This window comes from Amia ocellicauda, chromosome 10 (assembly GCF_036373705.1).
Source record: "Amia ocellicauda isolate fAmiCal2 chromosome 10, fAmiCal2.hap1, whole genome shotgun sequence".
Taxonomy (NCBI): Eukaryota; Metazoa; Chordata; class Actinopteri; order Amiiformes; family Amiidae; genus Amia; species Amia ocellicauda.
The window spans coordinates 14,340,832-14,363,483 of NC_089859.1; the positions used below are offsets into that span (position 1 = coordinate 14,340,832).

General features: G+C 40.5%; 1 protein-coding gene across 4 annotated transcripts; it reads left to right on the plus strand.

The window, feature by feature from the left end:
* Positions 1–3,114: 3,114 nt before the first annotated feature.
* Positions 3,115–21,743, plus strand: lnx2b (ligand of numb-protein X 2b). 4 transcript variants are annotated; one of them, XM_066715117.1, is made up of 10 exons: positions 3,115–3,350; positions 7,457–8,081; positions 11,501–11,700; positions 12,796–12,992; positions 15,031–15,435; positions 15,598–15,735; positions 16,762–16,936; positions 17,642–17,891; positions 18,681–18,839; positions 19,569–21,743. In XM_066715117.1, exons 2-10 carry the CDS (start codon positions 7,699–7,701, stop codon positions 19,702–19,704), a joined length of 2,043 nt encoding a protein of 680 aa, XP_066571214.1. In that variant the 5' UTR covers positions 3,115–3,350; positions 7,457–7,698; the 3' UTR covers positions 19,705–21,743. The 4 variants fall into 4 exon arrangements, with proteins under 4 accessions (XP_066571214.1, XP_066571215.1, XP_066571213.1 ...); XM_066715118.1 differs by having other exon boundaries at positions 7,554–8,081; XM_066715116.1 differs by having other exon boundaries at positions 3,115–3,283.
* The last annotated feature ends 909 nt before the right edge of the window (positions 21,744–22,652 follow it).

Consider the following 22,652-nt stretch of genomic DNA (forward strand, 5'->3'; position numbering starts at 1 on the left):
TCACACGCTTTAGCGATTACATTTCAGAGTGAGCTCAGTAGCAGTAGGAGTTGTATTGCTGGTCAACTGATCTAATGAGGAGCAGTGGAGCTGGCAGCTTTAAAAAATATATTCAACCAATACAACAAATTAATGGCAATATGAAAAGTATTACCCAATAAAGAAGCGAGAGAGAATGTGTATTTTAATTGCACAATTTTCAAAACAAAGAACAGCCACGTGAAAATGTTTGGTATTTTCTCTTTGTTCTCAACATTCACTTGCTTTGTTTATTTATTTTTTTGTTATTTGTAATGTATTGTTAAACACTCCTATTGCACTCACTCTGTATTCAGTTATTTGTGTGACAGTTGTCTGTGTTGATTTATGGGAAGCAACAGAATGGGAGAGAGAATGGAATGCATTCAGAGTTGTAACCTTTGTGTATTGCTGGTTCTGTACTGTGTATCTGGTTTGAGCCAACGTGATATGAACCAAAGGACGATTTTCATCAGTCTGTAATTAAAGGATTAAAGATGTCATAATCTCCATTATCAGTTTCCTCTTAAACACATCAAAGGTCTACTCAGTGAGAGTGCTGCTTCCTTAATGGTGTGAGGTTTGCTGTTCTTGTTGTTGAAAAAACAAAACAGCTCTGTAGTTATTTACTGATCTTGACAGCTCAGTCTTTTTTTTGTGCCTTTTCCCATACAAGAAACAAAACTGGATTTATTTTGTATGAAAGAGTGTTGTTAAATTACTTTATCTTTTTCCTTTTTCATTCTTCATTCTTCTGCTTGGTGACCTTTTTCTTTTCTTTTTTCTGATCTAAGAGATGTTCAGATTTGCCTGCAAGCCACTGCAGAGATGTTCTGTTTATCCAGAACACACTGTCCTTTCTTTATTCATTTACAGGAAGCTATTATTACACACTTAGAAGAGATTAAAAGAGAATTGTATAAATAATTGAATACAATAAGTTCAGTAGAGTACATGTAGCTCTAGGCCATAAATAATAGCAGCTTCCTTTTTTAATACATGTTGCAAAAATCTTACTCATTTTTTTCTACTGCTGGTTCACAACAGGAATATTTGTGTTAGGTACAGTCCCGAGATATCTTTATTATTCTGATTTAACACTTTCTTTTTGGTAGCTGGTTTTTAGCAAGGCTTGTAGATACAGTAATGGCCACTAGGTGGTGGTGCTAATCAGCCATTACAAATATATTCTTGTGCTCACTGATTTATGCATATATGTATGTATGTATGTATGTATTTTCAGTAATTGTACTAACAAGAAAGCTATTTTATTTACATAAAACAGCTTTCTTGAATGGGAACAGATGTTGTATTTCAATGTATTATATTACAGACTAATTATTTTGACAAACATATTTTTGTGTTAAATGCCACACTTCCTTTGTCACATACAACTACACTTTTCTATAAGATTTTAGATGAGTTAAGAAGCCACATTATGTTTAAACTAGTCTTGTAAAAAAAAAAAAAATCTGGATAGTGGTTTAACTTGGAGTCACTTGTTTTTTGTTTGTGTCCAGACAAAGAGATAACTTTGTAACTCTGCTGTACTGTATTTAATTCTGCTGAACAGCTATTTATTTAAAAACAACATAAACAATCCCTTTGAATCCAGTTTTATCTCTGCAGAAAGTGTCTTTGGCCTGGCCTTACAGAGTGCCCTTTCCCATCAAACAATAAATTAACAAAGATGTAGGAGATCAAAACTGAACAGAGCAGTTTTATGAGGCCAGTCACTTCCCTTCTCTTCTGCAGGGGGTGTGAGTCTGACACCGTTAAAGTGTCAAAAGCCTTTTAACTGGCAATCTCCCAGGCTGAGTCTTTGGATTTTACTGGGCATTAGTCACAGAGCTCCTTTTCACCCACAAGTGTCCCTGCCAACTCATAAATTAAGATGAAACTAAAGGAAGCAGCGCAGCACACACTCGTTTCCACAATCTGTCCATCTCCAGCTTTGACTTCTTATGCCTTTGTTGCCTCTTTTTTCATACAGTGTTGAGTGTTAAGGCGCATTCCCCTTAAGCATGTGGCAATAAAAGATAAAAACATGACTGGGCATTTTGATTCAGTTAAAGGAAGCCCCCTTGCCACCTTATTTAAATTCCACAAAACATGCTTTTGGTCCAGATGTTTTTATTAATTTATTTTTCTATGAGGTGGAAGAAGATCATTTACAAAGAGAAGCACACATACCACACATCTCCATAAAATGATCTCTTATTTGTCTGACTCTTTATCCAAGGTGACTTTTAAACTTTTAAATAGAAAGAAAAACAATGAGTTTTAAACACATGCAAAAACTGATTCAATCAGATAACAAGTCCCAAAGTTATTTTGCTTACATAATGCATGTGTAAGGCTGTGTAATATTGGGGATAATGTAGAATAGAAATACAATAAATGGAGGGTAACAATCATGATACATGTGCAGTTAAATTACATAGCATCATTGAAATGCCTACTTTGCTTTCACAAAAACATGACTTCCATGTTATGTGCTTCCTCTGTAATCATACTACTAGCTGATTATGCATAAAACACAAAATATAAAATATAATAACAGGAAATATTTATTGATCATAAAAAACAGTGTCAGAAGTAACAAGGAAAATGGAAAATATAAACATGCAACTTCAGAATATATGTTTATTTGTTTGTTTATTTATTTATGTAGGAGGATACTGGGAAAATGCATCAGTAATGTAAATCACAACAAATACTTATGAATAAAAGGTAAAACATCTGTAACACTTGGCTAAATACATTTACAAATATATATCAATTGTTTTCTCTAGTTCAAGGTTTTAATTACCAAAAAACCTCCTCTTTGTCACAAACTATTAACTACATTCGCTGAAGCTAAACGTTATAATTATTTCCAGCAAATTAGATCAGCTAATTTCCACAGTATTTATTTATAGCCAGAACCAAATTCATAATCAAACTTGTAAGAGCTTAAAACACTCAGATTGTGTGATAATGTAAAGAGTGATCACAAAAGTGTGTCTTTTAAATCTCGGACAAACATATTTGAATGGTGCATGTACACCAGGAGGGAGCCATTTCATTTGAATATTACCTGGCTTGACTTCCTGTAAGAAAACGTCAGATCCTTTCTTTCTTTTTGTCTTTTTCTTTTTTCCTCGTTGTCCGAAACTGAGCACAATTGCGTGGAGTATGAACACCTGAGGCCGTGTGAAGGGGGTGGGGGGGGAAACCCGAGAAACAGCCGCTTCAGGGACCTGGGACCCGGACTCAGACACAGGTGAGCGCCGAGGCTGGAGCTGCTGGATGACTTGTGTGTGTTTTATGACTTCCGCGAAGCCGCGCAGGTGAGTCCAGTTTCGACGTGACTTCGCCCGGGCTGAGAGAGTGGAGCAGGCGGCCAGGGTTTCCACTTTAGTTCAAAATATCAAACTATAAGTCTCAAAATGTACCACTTAATGTAATGGAGTGACATTCGCGTTTCTTTCTTTCTCGGAATTAGATCTTTTTGTGTGTGAAAGTTTTATAACTGACACACTCGTATATACCAATGCGTGTTTGTGTGTGTGTGTAGCACTCTATGAAAGTTTAAGCTTTTTCTGTTTTTATTTGTTTTCATCAGTTTTCGTTGAATGCGGAAACAAAGAAATGACGTGATGTGTGTGATGGTGGTTTTATTACATAGTTACCATTATTTACTTTTCTGTGACGGGGGCACGTTGCTGCGGTCGTTAACCTTGACCTGTCACTCATCTAATAATAATGTTACATTGTTTGAGCCAGAACTTGGTGCGACTGTTTGACTTGTGAGAAATATCAACATTGCATTTGATTTTCATTTTGTTAAAAAGGAAGTAAAGAAAGTTTCAGTTGAAAGTCAGACTGGGGTTGTTTTTTTATTTTTGTGTTTGGGTAGAGGGTGTGGATACAGTTCGAGAAACTTGTCAGTCCACAAGACTTAAAGGTAACTACCAGCAACTTGATCAATAACTTCACCCTGTGTATCTTGATAACTGCTGGAAGACTTATTTTGTTGTTTGAAGCAGGTCTGGGAAGATTTAAAAGATACTAGGGAGAGCATTTTAGCTGGTCAGCCATTTTCAGTGACTTATTTATTTTGTATCTGTTCAATCAAATGCTGTTGCTCAAGAGTCTGTTTTTTAGTGTACCAAATATAAATATACCCAATACAATCATTTCTGTTGCCTTTATATATTAAGCGGGTGATTGCTGAGATCGTGTATGGTTCTGTAAATTTACACGCATACACACACAATTTGTAAACACACATACATGCAAATTAATACTATACACACAGTCCACTTAATGGAATATAAACAAAGATATTTAAGTATGTTGCTCCACAATAATTGGCACACCTAGCATATAGCTCTTGATCTCACACCTGATGTTATTTACATAGCTGGGTGCAGGTGATGCTTGCTTTGTTTTTCTTTGGCTGGACTCTGTCTGCTTCATGTGCTGCAAAAACAGAATGGAAAACTCAGTACTGATCCATGGCTTGTTGCTTCCAGGTTTGAGAAGTTCTTTGTCTGGACTTGATTTTGATAAGGAATACATGGTGTAGTAGTGTCTGCTTGTTTTGGTGATTTATGCACACAGCTGCCGTACCAAGCACAGGGTAGAACCTGGTGAGACTTCCTATCAGCTATACAGTGTGGTTAGTGGGGGAGGGGAAATCTTGCTGGAGAGGAGAGATCCAGAGTGGTTTAGTCATCAGACCCCTGTGATGTAAACTCACACGGTAGCTGTAGGCGTCATAGGTGAGCACAGCCCCACAGACACACTGATTGTGAACATCTGGCGTGTCTTGTCAGCACCTGTGGAGTTCACTACTGCCCAAGTGCGGTGGGGAAAATGACAATTCAGAATTGTATGTCCTCTATCCAAACCGAATGAGCCTCCTGCATACAAGTATCAGACATCAGTGTCTCTGCACCAGAGGTTTACTAACCGGACTTAAAGATGTATCTTCTTTTAGGAGTGGCTGTGTTTCAAACCTTTGGGATGAAATGGGCCCATTAAATAAACATTTTGTGGTGTACCCCTCATGTCGCAGCACAAGAGAACGGCCAACTGAAAAAAAGCAAAGATTCAAATGAGTGTGTGGCAGTCCTTACAAAGTGTTGAATTAAAACCCCTTTAGAAACATTCTCCCTTTATAAATAAATTATTTGGTGGGAAGACATGGTCTCATCTATAGCCCAGCAGCTGATAGGACAGTCTGTGACTACATCAGAGCACCGGTTTAATGCCCGTGGTGTGAATGCTCTGCTGGCAGTTTCAGAGGTTTAAATACTTGCTTGAGAATTTGCCGCCAGAGCAGGCACTGACTCACAGCCCTGCTCCTGGCGAGAAGACATCCCTGTATCTGACAGAACTGCCACCCACAGTCTTCAAACAAACCTGCCGAGCAGCAGACCCCATCCATCATGCACAGGAACCAGCACAGCCAGTCATAATCTTTTTTTTTTTTTTTCCTTTACTTTTTTTTTAAATTAAGATCCCATTTAAAAAAAAGAGGTTCTAATTGCATCCTGAATATAATCACCTGGATTAGTGCTTAGAAGTCATCTTCCTCTACACACAGTCCAGAAATGCAATCAAAGATCAGACTTTCTTTGTCTGTCTTTTTTATGCAAGTTAAAACACGATTGTTGCTATTTTTAAATATTTCTTCTCCACCTTCAAAGCAGATCAAGTTTAGGTTAATGGTAGTTAGCTGGGATGTTAAAGCAGGAATATATCACCACTTGTGCTTTCTCTTATTCCTGATATTCCATGAAAAGTCTATTTTTCCCTGGTACATGGTGACCTAAACAGTTTTTCAGAAAGTCCCTGAGGAAATAAGCTAGGCTTTGCTTTATTTGTATACTCAGACAGTGGCTCCAGCCAGATGTATAGCTTTTAAGATGCATGCTTGATTTTTGCACAAATCCAAACCATAAAAAAAGCAAACAAAATGTACATGCTCTTGATGGAGTTCAGGATTTATATTAACAAATAACAGCACTAGTTTTGCAAGAGAGAAGAGAAAGGCCAGCTAAGCAAGATGCCCACTGCCAGTAAATGATCAGCATTCCCCAAGCTCCATGCTGCCTCGTTAGTGAACGTGAGTGGGCAGATGGGAAAGCCTTTCCACTCGGCTGGGCTGTCCATTGCCCAGTCACGCAGTTCGGAGAGGCCGATCGACGGCGAGTTGCACTAACAATGGTTTCCCACACTGCACCTGATCACAAGTGTTGCACACATGCTCTGTTGGCTGAGCCAGAGGTGGAGGAGTTGAGTTTCAGGCAGGGAGCGACCAGCCGCTCGTCTCCAGTTACTTGTTTGTGTGGAGCTGCTGTGTGCTTAACATCTCTGATCCCAGTTCCCAAGCCGGCTTGAACACAAATACATGAAGAGGAAAAAACACCTTAGAATCAGTAAATATGCTTTTCTTTCTTGTCTCTGTTGTTCTCTCTGTCATGTCTGAAGCCACTGCTGAGGTTGGTATGATTTCAGTGGAAGTGAAGACAGAACCTGCAACCTGCTGTCAGAAAAGTTTGTCACGTGTGAGGGGTTTGTGAATGTTGCCTTACTCGGGGATGTATTTGAATTGGAATTTGGCACTTGTGCTCGAAGAACAGATATGTTGTGAGATAAACTACCAGCAGAAACTGCAGTGCATTCCAAGACAGAAGTGTAGTGTGCGGCCGTTTTCTTCTTCTTTCTTAATGTGCTTGTGGGTTTTATAATGTCATTCTTGTGACAACCCCCCCAAAACAAAATGTATGCTTTGTTTCACTGTACACAGAGATGGGTTATGTTTCAGTGCATAGTTACCTGCAGTGATAGCAAGAATATTGATTTCTTTTTTTCTCTTCATTTAAAGTGCTGTTGATGGTTCCTGTCAGGGAATGCTGTGGCTATTGCTTCTTTTATTCACTCTGTATGCGGTGTAAGTGGCTAGAAAGACTCATTTTGAGCTGTAAGGCATACATTCATTATTAATGCAGTAATACCAATGAGAGAGAATTATCAGAGCTTATGAACCTTCATAGAAAATAATCTTGTTGCTGACTGGCTGAGAGGGGGTCATTATTAGCTGGGACTGGGTTCCTTTATAGCTCAGCAGTGCTTTCATAGTGTTACAGTACTTGACTATTGTTCATTATTAATAATCAAGTTCAGATTTTTCTTTCAGATTACAGCTCAGGATTTAGTTGCAGATTTTTTGAAGTGCGTGGTGACATTTAGCCCAGTTAAGTTTTCACAGCATTGGGAAATCGGGTTCCGGCTGATGTACAAATATCTGCAGTGCCTCTGTTCAGTATTTCATGTGCTTAAGGCTCATTGGGATTGCAGCTGCAGATCCGCTGTAAAAACCTGAGCAGAAGTCGTCGTTTTATAGGGGCAACAATTAAAAACAAATGTATGTTTGGTTTTTCAGGCAGCTGAGATTAAATGGCGTGGAAGATAATTTCCTGACCTTGGTTTGGATTATTTTTTTATTTTTATTTTTTATTTTTTGTCATTTTTTGGTTCAGCTGCCCAAGGAGGCTGGAATTCACACCCAGTCCTGCTTGGAGGAGGAATAAAAATAGTGAACTTTAGAAAGGCATCACAAGTTTTGACTGAAGGAAGGAGGAACAGAGGGGAAGCTGGACTTTGAGGCCTGTGTTGGCCACAGTGATGGAGCCCAAGCCCCCTGTCCCGCTTACCTGGGCCCAGGTGTGTAAGGAGTGTGGCCAGGCTCACGGCAGCCAGGAAAACCACCTGTATGAATACCAGGATGAAGTGGACGACGAACTGGTGTGCCACATCTGCCTGCAGCCCCTCCTTCGGCCCCTGGATACCCCATGTGGGCACACCTACTGCTCTCACTGTCTCGGCAGCTTCTTGCAGGAGCAGGACTTCTGCCCCGTGGATAGGCAGAGACTGCAGCTGCAGCAGTGCCGCAAATCGAGCCTGCTAGTGAGGAACCTGCTGGATAAGCTGACCGTGCTATGCCCGTACCCAGCACACTGTGACCTCCAGATGCAGCGCTGTGAGCTGCAGCCTCATCTCCACAACAGGTGAGGAGGAAGGGGAAAAGGCAGGGGGGATTGGGGTAGTTAGGGGGAGGGGTGTGCTTACCTGTTGACACCTCTCCTTTGCTTTCTGGATGCCCTGTTGGACCTGTTCCCCCGACACAAGGTAAGAAAATAAAACATTGGGCTTTATACTTGTTTTTTTCACCACATCCTTTGGGCTCAACCAACTGTAATATATTCTGTTTGTGAATCTGATTATACACGGTTACTAGATGCATTTTGTGTGAAATGTACACAGTCCATACTAAACAAGTCCACAAAGATCAGGAATGGTGCTTGAGAAGACGCAAAATGGAAAGTTCTGTTCATTTAAATGGAAAATCAATTTTTAGCATCCTATCAAGATCACATTACACTGTTGAAAAAAGGCTTTATTGAATTATTGTATTATATTTTGAATTGCTATGTTTTATGTAAATTGAATTTGTAGTGTTCGATGCCTGTACTTAACTGTATTTTTGCACTTTGTTTTGCACTTATGTTTTAAGTCGCCCTGGATAAGGGCGTCTTCCAAGAAATAAAAATAATAATAATTTGTGGAAGCTTAGCTCCTATAATGCACTGATCTACATTAGCATTTTCATTTTAACCCTTTATACTTATAAGGAGCGCAGGTATGTGACACATTTCAAATGAAACTAGACAACCTGTACCATAATATTCTGCATAGTTGATCATGATTAAACAAACTATATTGCAATACTACCACCTTTTTTCCCAAGATAAGTAATTGCATAATTATTAATTTACATTATTGGATTTTATTAAACAACTTTATTAAAAAACTTATTTTTCTTACAATTGTCCATTAAAGTACTAGTCAAAATAAAAATTAAGACAAACTGGGTGAAAATTTGATAAACTTTGAAGGAGTTATGATTTATTTTGTATGTATTAAAAATAGCAATTCTTGAACTGGAGTAAATTTTCTCCCTAATTTGTAAGTCAATATTTCCATACAGCAACATCAGATCTTAACAATCCTGTTTCCATATATTAATAGATGTATCTCAACCCACAGGGGTTAAAAATCGAAAACTGTTTGTCAGTAGACATTGCTCCAAATTGTTTCAATGCAATGCTTGTTGACCTGAAGTGTGCTATGCAAATGTGATGTGCAGCCATATTTTGTATGTAGCGTCAACAATAGTTATTTCTTGATCGTCTACAACTATCTGGTTTTAGGTAATTATAGATTGTGATTATGAAGCATCATTTTTAAATAGTAAAATTATGGTTATTTAATCTTTATTAATTATTATTTGCATAATGAATCAAAAGAAGAGTGAAGTGTCTCAGTAAGCGTGAAAAAAAAAAAAAAAAAAAAGGAAAATAGTCCAGCATATTTCTGGTTGCAGAGTGAACCAAAAACATTGCACACAACCTTCACTTTTGGGGAAAGTCAGCAAAGCTCTTGGTCTTGAGTTGATAAGGATGTCAGCAGTAACAAAAACTCCTCTTTTCATGCCAAAATCAAAGCAAGGTCAGCTTGAGACGTTCCAGACATCCTTGGAACACAGTTGTATTATTTATTTCTATAATCCTGACTGATTTTGAGATTTCTCTTGTTTTAATTAAAAAAAACTAAATGGGGAAAAAAAAACACATGCCCTGTCTGTACTTGAGCTCTGGCTACACTTCACAAATTGTCTCTGCTCTATAAATTCTCTGAAAGCAGGTTAGCACTAACTGGCACATTCATAATGATAAAAAGAATTCTCTGGCCTTCTTTCCTCACCTTCTATTTTTGGACATTAGCTTTGAAAGGTGAACTGGGGGCCTTGTGTGCTGTGCTGTGGAAAACTCCCAGTGCAGACACAGACAACATTTAGAGTGGCAGCAATCTGTTTGAATCACCAGTCCCCTTGCTCTGCACACTCTCTTGGGCCAGCAAGGGTTTACAGTACAGTTCAAAGATTTCTCTTATGTTCAGTTTTGCCTACTTTTGACTTGCTCTGTTCTGCAGTTAAATTTTAACACAAGAGCTACTGCCATACATACAGATTGGGCTATTCTCTGATTAACTCAATGTATTGATCAGTGGGGCTGACTGCCAGGCTGTGGCATGACCGAACGAGTGGCCTGTGGGTGTATGTGGCAGACAGGATTATTTCCTCAATCTTACAGATAAATAGTATCTTTAAAGTGCCTGTTTTATATCTGAGCTGTGCCTCAGTTTAATCACTAAATGAACTGATGCTAGGCATACATTTAATTCCATGAACTGAAGGCTTGCAAATGTCTAGTTTTTAATTTATTTCGCAAGAAACCACAAATACACGTTTGTGAATCTGTTGAAAAGAGAGCAACCACTGTTGGAAATCTTGGTCACTAATGCTAGAAATGTTTGTTTTTGATTGGCCCATGTCAATAAAGGTTCTAGGTTATGGAAAAATAGATTATAATTCACAAGCTACCCTATGTTTTTGTTATTCAACCTTTCTGATGTAAAAGGAAAGCAGAGACAAAGTTTTCAAGGTGCAAAACAAGTGACCTACTCTAAGCCTAAACTGAAGACTGATTTCCATAACATGAGTAGTTGCTAAAACTTCATGCTGTCTTGCACTTGGCTCTCACCAGGATGAGCACCAATTAAGACGTACCTTTACAGTAAACTAATGTGATCCATCTGCATGAGTGTTCTTTCTGCGTCTCATCAGCCCACTCTTTCATGGTGTCATGAAGGTTTCAGATTGTTTAAATATATGTAAACTAATCTTTATCAGAAAATGAAATCACAAGCCTTTAAAGCATGGCATCCATATATTCCCTAATATGTTTAATATTAACAACATCAAAAACAAAAATGATATGCCACTATTTAAAAATGTTGTGATACCATCCACAAATATTCAAGTATCATATTTTTTATCTTGTAGGATGTTTGATTACAAACTAAAGCCTCAGTTCTACTATATCATTAGTGGTTGATAGCCTGTGCAACCTGCTGCTTTTAAGTGTTAGTTTTTGATTGCCTTTCCATCTGACCAAATATCCAGAGACATGAGCGTGAGTTGACATTAACATCCCTGCTTGTCCCCTATTTTGGAGAAAATAAATGATCCAGCAGGGTAACAGGTATGCCATGAAGTTTTGCCAACAAGTCAAAAATAGATCATTTCCTTCCTGTTATATAAACTCAAATGAAAGTTCAGTATAACAACCTTAAATCACTATGGAAAAATATAAATTAAAATAGAAAAAAACGAAATAGTGGTGTAATAAACATGTTGTGCTTTTCTTTGACAAAATTATATATTTTTTAATTACATTTGATAAATAAGACTCCCAGCTCCTCCATATTATACAGAATGCCTCCTAAATCAATTATTGATCTTAAATGTCTAGGTGTGTATAGGCAATGTTAAAGTTTCTCTGTCCTCCACGCCTGTTCATTTCAGATGCCCTGGCTTTAGGAAGCTGCGTGAGGAGGCGGAGAGGAGGAAGAGACCTCACTGGAGCGAGGTGAGGACAGCGAAGGCAGAAGGGGAAGCAACCACAGAGCCCAAACACACGCCCACTCTGTCCCGAAATCTCACACCCCGTGCCAGCTTTTCTGAGCCAGGACTGATCAACCCAGCCTTTGAGGAGAGTGAAGATGGTAAGAACTACTGTAGGACACCTCTCCCTTCTCTCTCTCCACATCACCTGCTTCTCTCCCTCCTTTCCTTTGCGTTTAACATTTACGGTTGATTGGGGTTTTAAAGTGTCAGAATTTATAGGAAACTTTATACATTCATATTTTTTTAATTATATAAATGGGCGCACACATGAAGATCACCTCAGAACATCTTGGATCTGTTTCTGTAAGGTTGCTTTGTCTTATGACTGATTTTAGCTAACGCATGAGTTCTGAACAAGGGCCAGGCCTTTACTTAAGCTGAAAACTAAAGTGCATGGAATGGAAAAAGCAAATCATTCCCCGTTGGTGCCATTCTTGAAAAAGAGAAAAATGAAACATGACTCTGGCCAAACAGCACTGTTCGACTGCATTTTTTTACAGGAAGGTAGCAGGTATTATTTCCTGCCTTAGCCGAGCCCCGGCCCGCAGCGCTCACTAAATCAGTGACACGCACAGTGAAGTCATTGTCTGAACATGGGAAGTAATAACAAAAGCACTAACTCGCTTTCTACCTGCAGAGCATATCTGCAGAGAGCACCATGGGGCTTTTTGCCACCTGGTTACGAGAATAATGATCAAAACAAGCCAGGAGGATGCATATTATCCCATCTGTGTCATCTTTGTCGTCGTGAATAAAATCGGCCCTGCCTAAATCAAATCAAAGTACTCCCTGAAAGTTTGTCATAGATCAGCTCTGGAAAACACAATGTCTTCACATATGACTCGGCAAGACCCAGTCATTGGCCTTGATAAGATCAGCTTGCCTCCCTGACATAATAATGAAGTAGGCCATGTTATATTAATAAGAACTTGCTCACCAATTTAAGGAACTCCAAACAAACCAACAGAAAACTTAACCAAAATGCATCGCCCTTATCCTGTACATATTCATTTGTCTATAAAATATATTCAGGAAAACAAAACTGACTTCATTATTTTATTTGAACAGCAACAATTCAGATGGGAGATGGCAGGTGATGTGGGCCATACACCATGAATATCCCCCCTTTGGCTGGCATATGGTGCCAAGTGATTGAGACCGGTTTCACTTCCTGTCCGGGTTTTTGGTTTCAGACGTGCCCCAGAGATCCAGCCTGATGGCTGAGACAAATGTGGTGGAGTTAATCCGAGATGATCCAGAGGAGGGGCTGGGCATCCGGATCGTTGGTGGGAAGGACACTCCTCTGGGGAACATTGTCATTCAGGAAATCCTGCGGGAATCACTGGCAGCCCGTGATGGAAGGCTGGCCCCTGGAGACCACATTCTGGAGGTACAGAGACTGTCCCCTGAGGGGCCTTATCGCATAGTCTGTATCTCTTTCTCTTTCCCTCTCTTTTTCTCTCTCTCCCATCTGCTTCCAGGATAGTGTTGGTCAGCATGTTTGCAATCAGTCAACTGATTTGTTAATGATTTATAGACTGTTTACTGTGGATTGATTATAAAAACAAAACCCTGATCAGAACCAGATGTTTCTAAAGACACACACAAGATGTAACATTGTGAAAATGCTGTACTTCCTGTTGCTAAAGTACAGCTAGACAACGCCAAACAGAAATGAGGGGGATGACTTCACTAGGTCACCAACAGCAAAACTTCTGCATAGGCTGGTCTTCGCTTCGCTGATGCTCAGTAAAGCTGAACAGTGTTGTATTGGTTTCATGAAGCTTGAAAGTCCCTGTTCAGCCTTTGCCAGGCACTAACTGGTACTGACTCTGTTGTTTTTAGTAAACCTGTACTCAAAACACCACAGGCTTTTTCTGCCACGTTGATATTGCCTAATTCCACTTCTAGCGTTAGTTTTTTTTTTATTTTGTATGATGATTTTCGGTTGCTTCTAAAATCTGCCAATGAAGCCTGCATAGAGATTTGGCTGAGACAAGGGAAAATCTAATGCCATGATTATTGTTATTACATAGTATATAAATGCATACATCGCACATTATAAAGATTATAATGTAAAGAAATAATGAGTCTACACAATGTTTTACCCCTCCTTCTATATTCCACACTTCCATTTTTATGCAGCCGTCGCCATACTTTCCACTATAATTTTCATTTTCCTGTAATGCATAAAATAACTGCTTAATGATGGGACATGGTGATCTTTCTCCAGACACCAAACTCATTGCGATGCCTTTGCTTCATTAGTCTTCTCAAATGGTTACTTCCTCACTCTTGCACTGGAGGTGTTGGAATGCAAGTGGAGTTGACAGAATAGGTTCAGATTAGTCTTTGGGAATCTAACTTTACTGTGCCCCAAGACTTTTTCCATTATTTGGCTGGGCCAATCAGAAATCATTATGGAAGGCTCTCATGTTGCTGCTTTAAGATCAGCAATGAGATATGAACTGTCTCCTCTTCTTTCTCCCCTATTTTTAGCTTTGACATGAGATTTTTACTACATATTTATTAAAAATGCTGACGTCTTTTTTCTACTTCATTATTTTTGATTGAATTCAATGCATTAGAACAAGGTTGTACTGATTTTCGAGGAGGCCATACTGTTCTCTCCTTTATCGCAACAAAGGTCTTCATTGCTGAATTTATTACATTTGTCAACATGGTTGTGGTTTTATTTTGGTATTTGTCAGTTCTATTTGTACATTGTGAGCTAACATGGTTAAAACACCAAGGGTTAGATAGCAAAAGGCTTCAAATGGTTTTTAGCCACAATCATTGTATAAAGGCTTACCTGCTTACTGCAGGCATAGTCATGCAGCTGAACTCCTCAGTGGAGATTACATCATCCTGTCATGGTGCCACAGTGAACACACCCTGTTACTCTCCTCTTATTTGAAATTCCTGATACAGTAACCACTGTGACTCTGACTGGTGTTCAGACAATTGGTGGATCACTGTCAAAGGTGCCTGAGTCCTAGGACTGGAGTTCTGATATTGTCCATCAGCCTTTCTAGGCCAAAGGCTCTGAGGAGGAGGACGACAAGATGTGTTGTGCAAACTAAACCAGCCATGCCACATTACCTCACATCTGTTCATTACACTAAACTGCACAGATGTCAAAGCACAAGCTTCGAAGAATAAAGAGATTTGAATTGTAGTATTTCTCAAATCCTCAAGATTGCACAGACCATTTCTGTAACCTTGCCCATCTGCGTTTACTGGAACTAAGGTTTGGGGCTGTGGACGGACTCCTTCAGTGTGCGATTGATCAATCCAAATGAGCGAGACTGGCGCAATGACCTTCACTTGTTTTTATACCTTGTGTTCTGATGTGCTCCTTGTTGCAACCCTGAATGATGGTGGCAGGGACTGACTAACTGAGCCCCTGTGCTTGCTGTGTGTTGCAGGTGAATGACGTGAATGTGGCCAGCGTCCCTCACAGCCAGGCCATCGTGGTGCTGCGGCGGCCCTGTTCTGTGTTGCGGCTCACGGTGATGCAGGAGAAAGGCTTCTCCACCCGGAACTCCCGGACCGAGCAACCTGCTGCTGTGTCCACCCTCACCCCGGCCCCCGTGCCCACCCCTACCCAAGGAACAGTCATCCAGGTGGCCCTGCTCAAGAGGGACCGCTCCGAGCCACTTGGCATCAAGCTGATCCGCAAGTCTGATGAACCAGGGGTCTTTATCCTTGACTTGCTCCCGGGGGGGCTGGCGGCTAAGGATGGGAAGCTGAGGAACAATGACAAGGTGTTGGCCATCAATGGACAAGACCTGAGACACGGCACACCGGAGAGCGCCGCGCAGATCATACAGGTGTGGCCTGTTCTTCCACACATGTTCGTCCTTTCTTATTCCTTTTATAACACACTCACACACATGTACACAGGACCAGTACTCAGATTCGATTAAAAAGATTATTCCAACCACCTTGCGATCATTGTGAAATCAACAGTGTGGCTCTGGTGTTGTTTGCAGGCGAGCGAGATGCGGGTGAACTTCGTGGTGATGAGGCAGGCTGAGGAGCCTGAGGGGAGTCCAAGCAGTGAGGGGGCCAGTAGAGGGGCCAGGAGAACTGAAATGCAGTACTACCGACGCAGGGCCACTTACATGAAGGTGAGTTCTGTTTCTTTGCCATATGTGTGGGACAAGTCAGAAAAGATTCTGCATAAGTGTAAACTTAAAAAAAAAAAAAGATTCCTAAAGACGATTTTGTAAACGCACAGCCCTGTAAAGCCACACAGAGACAGCCAGGCTCTGATTATTTTTAAGTACCCGACAAGGGCATCAACACCAAATGCAAAAGACTGAAAAAGTCAGACACATCGGCTCTGCTTAATGATTGCTTGACTTGCGTACATCTGCAAAAGACAGATCCTACTGCTGGTTGATTAGTACTGATGCCAAAGGTCCTCTGGAACTGCACAGCTGAGCTCATTCAGAGCGTTGCCTGCCGTCGGTCTGTGTGCAGCTGTGATTTTCGCTGTGGGCGGCCCGGTGTTTCCTCTGGTCTAATGAGCCAAGTGCCTAAGACACCACAGCCGTCATTTAGATGGCAGGGCCACACCAGGGAAGATAAGGGAATAACCAGCACCCTATGACGCTACAGGGTGTAACCAGGAGGTGAAACACTTCAGAGCTGACGTATGCCTGGCAGGCAGAGATAAAAGATTCCTGTAGCAGCTTGCTTCAGATCAAAGGGAAGTGGTAGCAGCAAAGGTGGCAGAGCTTGTTGTTTATTGAATGGAGCAGCACAGGATCAAAGCTGCCAGTAGATTGTCTTTGCCTGTAGAGCTAAATCCTTCACTCTGTGTGGGAGGAGGGGCCCCCTGCCAGCCTGCTGGGCTGGTCTCACTTGCCTACATGCCCCCCCCCTCTCCCTTAGAGACCCCTGGCTCCACAGTCACAGGGAGACGGAGAGAACTGTGGATTTCCACACGTGCCCACAGTGTTAGTACTTTTATCTCTGCCTGGATTCTAACCACTCGACACTGGTGTTGGTGTATATATAACATATGATATATAAATATAAATGAATAATCTTAGCTTTTCATTTTCATGGTCCATAAAACCTAAAATATGAGTTATTGCTAGATGGTTCTGGCAGTGTTGTAATGTGTGTGAATGTGCGTGTCGGCCCAGGATCCTCCAGGGGGATTCTCCAGCCAGGAGAAGACGGTGAGCCTGAAGAAGGAGCCCCGCCTGTCCCTGGGAATCACCATCGCGGGGGGGCGAGACAGCCGCAGCCGCGTCCCTCTCTACATCACCAGCGTCCAGCCTGTGGGCTGCCTGCACCGGGACGGCACCATCAGAACCGGTAAGCCTGTCGCTCTGATCCGGACCCGCCCCCCTGCTCCTCTTCCAGCTCGCTCTGAGCCCCCTCTGTATTGCTACTGTAGGACAGTTTGATCTACAGCCTCTTCAGCAGGAATGTCTCAATCGCTGTGAAGTCCAGATTGTTTATTTCTGACAGTTTCCCTTTTTTCTTCCTGTAATACTACTTTGTGATTGGAGGACAAAGATTGATTGATATGTGCTGCAACCAATCACAAGCTTGGTAAGAGTTTGGCTCATGTGGTTGAGAAGTTTCCAAATGTAATTGTGCAGTGGTAAGATGTAAGACTTATTTCTCCAACTATAAGAAGATGGATATCAGAGCTTGATAAAGAATGTAAGTCTGAAGTGGAACAGTATGTTGAAATGTTAGGTTTGGGCTTCAGACTATTGTTTGGCCTTAAAATGTCGCAGAAAACCTACTGATGTAATACAGTGGAGTATCCTGTGAGGTCTCTCACAGTTTAACATACAGATCCTGAATATGATTTAGGTGTTTACTATAATTTGTGTGTTAAAAAAGTGGGAAAATGTTAAGTGATACCTCTGTTTAGAAACTACCAGACATATCCTGCAATACATTTCACAGATTAGACTGATTTGCAGAGCTGCTATACAAGTGCTTTGGGAAGCCTTGACTGCCACGAAGGAGGGTGATCTAACTGTAGTTCGGGCTTCTCCTCCACAGGGGATGTGCTGCTCAGCATCAATGGTGTGGACCTGACCCAGCTCACCTACAACGAGGCAGTATCTGTTCTGAAAGCCCAGGCAGCCCAGTCCACGGTGGTGCTGAAGGTGGTGGAGACCCTGTTCGAGCAGGCCGAGGAGGAGGAGGAGGGCCAGGGTGCCGACCAGGAGGAGCTGCAGCTGCTGGAGATGCCCAGGGAGGACGACCTCACCTGGGCCCCTCTCTGGACCCGGTGGCTGGGGCTGCCCAGGTAAGACGGCAGCTGCCCTTTAGAAGACGTTTGCAGATTATTTATAGTTTATCTGTTTTTTTTTTTTTTGTGTGTTTTTTTTTCCAGTAGTTTTTTTTTTATTTTTATTTTTTTATGATATTTTCACATCTTATTTAAGCTGCATCGTTCTTTAATATGTGCCAGGCACCCACTATTATCAGATAATGGATAGTAATACATTCATAATTAAGTTATTGTTCAATAATGATCATTATCCAAGAGCCAGTGTTGCCATTAGTCTTTACTAATACACTTCATCAGATTTCTATTGAAGCATTTATAGAGGAAATCCATTAGATCAGCCAATGCATTTTGATTTGCATAGAGCACTTTCTTATGGTAAGCATCATCTCAAAGTCTCTGTGTGGTAAGTCACTTGTGTAGCTGTATAAAAGTGTCTTACAGCAACCAAGACATATATCAAATATAGTGTGTCATGTCATCAGATTTCAGTGAAAGTGGGTAGCTGTAGTAAAAGAGTCTGATAAAAAGAGTGAGAGAGAGGTTAACATGTTACAAGAATAAGTTGCACAGTTGTCACCTTGAGGTTTCATTTCTGAGTGAAACCAAAAGAAAAAAAAAACTTGCAAACTTACTAACGTTCATGAACCAACCTCTTTAGATACATTGTTAGGATTTATACACACTTATACACACAGGTAGCAAATTGTTTATTTCCCCAAAAAAACTCTCCGTAACTAAAATTAAAACAAAAGAGCAAAAGTGTTGAGTGAATGTGCGTTCTCACTGAGCACTCCTGCATTGCAGCCAACTGCACTGGTGCCGTGACATCATCCTGCACAAGACCAACAATGAGAGCTGGGGGTTCAGCATCGTGGGGGGGTATGAAGAGAACAATGGACAGCAGCCCTTCTTCATCAAGACCATTGTGCCAGGAACACCTGCCCATTTCGACAGCAGGCTGAAGTAAGTCCTTTCCCTGTGAGGCCATGATACAGTATGTCTCTCTTTGCATTTGTAGAGAGAGATCCGCAGACCTGTCCCTACTGGCTCAAATATCCGCATTGCTTTTCTTCACCTGTTTGTAGATGTTCGTTTTTGTTTTTATATATATAAAGTAATTCTTAGTGATTCTATCACTTCAATGAGGCATTTACTTTTGTTGATTTATGATTGTAGCATTGACAACTTATAAGGAAATCTGAGCCTATTAGTTAATTATTTCAAATTATCTATTTAAAATAAATTGAATCCAGTAAGATTTAAGTTCAAAAAAGGCTTCAAGTAGCTACTCTATTATCTCTATGAATGATAACTAGCATGTGTGAGAGAGACTGGCAGGGTATAGGGTTTGATGAAACTTGTGGCCTTATGAATGCTGTGTATTGAGAGAGCACAATGTCAACACAAACCTGAGCCAGCTGAAAATCTGAAGGAAGAGCTGTTGAGATAAAAACCTGAGCCTTCTTTTATTTTATTTTATTTTATTATTAAAAAGGCTGCTCGATGATAACAGTAAAAGAGGGGGAATGTGTTGTTCATCTCAGCCCAACTCATGATTCAATTCCTAATTCCAGTGGAACAGACATTCACAGAGCCGCCCGTCTGATTCCTGTGGTTTCATTGCCATCCGTGACCTCACTGGGAAAGCCAAGCCTGCCTCCTCTGATCCAGCCCCCTTTTTTCATCTTGCAGGTGCGGTGATGAGATTGTGGCTGTGAACGGGGCCACTACAGGAGGCATGAACAACTCCTCCCTCATCCCAATGCTGAAGCTGCAGAAGAACAAGGTCACTCTGACTGTGGTGTCTTGGCCCGGCAGTCTTGTTTAGCCCAGCACGTCTGCAGGACAGGAATAGCTGAAGTTCTTCTACATCTACACTATGACCCTGATCCCTGTCCTTTACGTTTCTGGGCACCTTGAGTTAACCCCTGATGTAGTGAGAGAAGCATTACTGATGGCAGAAAACAAAGCGACTGCTGTTTTAAACATCTACCCCAACCCCCTTTTTTATCTCTGTAGTTACAAGGCTAGCTTAAGGTAACACCTGTCATTACCACCCTGGCACACCTTGGGGTATAAGTGGTATGTACGAATATAGGTGGTTCTTGACTGGATTGAAGGAATTTTCTTACTGACTGTCAAACTTTAACATGGATGAAGTCAGACTGTCCAATCAGAAGCTGGCTGCTGAGCCAACAGTGGGAACGCTCGATATCCCAGCGTGAAGGGAAGGGCAGTGATTTCTCGCTGAACCACATGTTTTCTGCTGAATGGAAGAATCCGTGCTGTGAAAACTAAAAACGTAAAGACGTTAGTGTACGATGTTGACAGTCCTTCGTACAACTCCCACTCCTCAATATTATACATCAGGGGGCCCTGAGAGGGAGGGATAAAATGGACAATCCCGACTTGTCTGATGACTAAAACCTTCACGTCTGTTGTCCCATGTTTTTCAACTTGCATAAAATAGACAAGCAGACCAACCGGTTACACGCCTGGCAGGCTCAATGTTTTGGAATTGATCTGGAATTCACTCCTTTTCTCTGTGTGGAATCCAGCAGCAGTTACAATAATTTGCTTTCAGTACATTAGTGTAAAGAAGTACAGCGATGAGGATGTGTTGCCATCTAACTGGATTGTAAGGAGTAGGTCATGTTGTAAACCTCCGGTTAGTTTAACCGGTGCCTTGTTTGCAGAGCCATTTAAAAAAGATTTTTATTAATGATTTTAAATGCCAGTGAATTAAAACAAACCCTTTAGATTTCTGGTAAATCAGATGCCTTCCAGGGCTATGCAAGAGGTATGAATGAAGTATAACCCAGTGATGTGCTGAACTGAGACCATAATTTACATCAGATTATGCTGATTGTTATAATTTGTTTTAAACTTAATCATGCATAGTGCTTTGAAGTTAAGATTTAATTGTACATAAATGTACCAAAGGTTCCTAGTGAAGTAGTCACTTTCTAGTTTCTCTTCAGTAGTCACCTATATTCTGACAGTTCAGCTTATAATTTTTTTTTTCTTTTTTAATGTATGCTGTACATCATGGTGCCTTCACACCTTTGTCTTTCTATGGTTCTTGCATGCCTTAAATTATATAAGCTACTTAATTCAAGATGCAATTCAGTGCATTTCTTTGAATGTTTAATTGTTGATTTTTATGGGTGCCTTGTTTCTAAAGATAAAAATCAGGTGAATACTAACTGATTGTTCAGACAGTAGAAACCTTTTTGTGACATTTCCTGTAATTCAACATTGGTGATGAGAGGGAGAGTCAAAACACAGAAGACAAGCCCCTTACGTTTTTAAGTAATTTACATTTCAGACGTGTATGAAAAACAAGAGGTCAAAAAATACTGTGCTGTACATGTTTAGAAAAAGCCCTTTCTTATTTGCAAACCCTGAACCTTTTAGTCAATGTATATCGATGTACTAACAGTTCAAAGCACAGTATACATTGCACTTAAGATTATTCTGAGTAACAGATCCTAAATACAGATTTGATAGTGAAAGGAGACTGTTAGTAAGTGCTTCACCGGGAATGCTGTCATGCAGTGCACCTGCTGAGGAGAAGCAGAGTGCAAGATTGTATTATTTATATATGTAGAAAACAACGTGATTTCTGCATGCAATAAAAAAAAAAAAAAAAACACCTTTTTGCTTTCAATTCCTTTTTATCTCGTTTCACAAATGTAAGGAATAAGGGATTCAGCACCATATATAATCCAAACGAACCAATCTCACCTAACCAAAAACAAAACGGCTGTTTTTCTTCTTCTCTAGAATGTGGAGATGTTTGTGAATGTATTTGTGTCTTAAGGGGAAGTGCAATGTTAAGTTTTAGATTAAATGGCTTTCACAGCAGCATTGTGTCGTGAAACAATATGGACTTAAAACTAACTTTAATATTATTATTTCTTAGGAGACACCCTGAACTAGGGCCACTTACAGTTTAGACAAATCTATATTTTACAAAAATCCTGCAAGTTAAGTTCAATTTTGGCAGTAGTTAGATTCTCCTAGTCAACTATCCCATGTTTATACATCAGTTTACAGACAGACTTCAGGAACTATTAAGTATATTCTTCCTTTACTGAATGAGTACTATATACATTAAAGGTATGATGATACAATAGAATAAGTATTTTGTTTTCTTTTAATACAAAATAAGTGTGTGTGTGTGTATATATATATATATATATATATATATATATATATATATATATATATACACTCACCTAAAGGATTATTAGGAACACCATACTAATACTGTGTTTGACCCCCTTTCGCCTTCAGAACTGCCTTAATTCTACGTGGCATTGATTCAACAAGGTGCTGAAAGCATTCTTTAGAAATGTTGGCCCATATTGATAGGATAGCTTCTTGCAGTTGATGGAGATTTGTGGGATGCACATCCAGGGCACGAAGCTCCCGTTCCACCACATCCCAAAGATGCTCTATTGGGTTGAGATCTGGTGACTGTGGGGGCCAGTTTAGTACAGTGAACTCATTGTCATGTTCAAGAAACCAATTTGAAATGATTCGACCTTTGTGACATGGTGCATTATCCTGCTGGAAGTAGCCATCAGAGGATGGGTACATGGTGGTCATAAAGGGATGGACATGGTCAGAAACAATGCTCAGGTAGGCCGTGGCATTTAAACGATGCCCAATTGGCACTAAGGGGCCTAAAGTGTGCCAAGAAAACATCCCCCACACCATTACACCACCACCACCAGCCTGCACAGTGGTAACAAGGCATGATGGATCCAT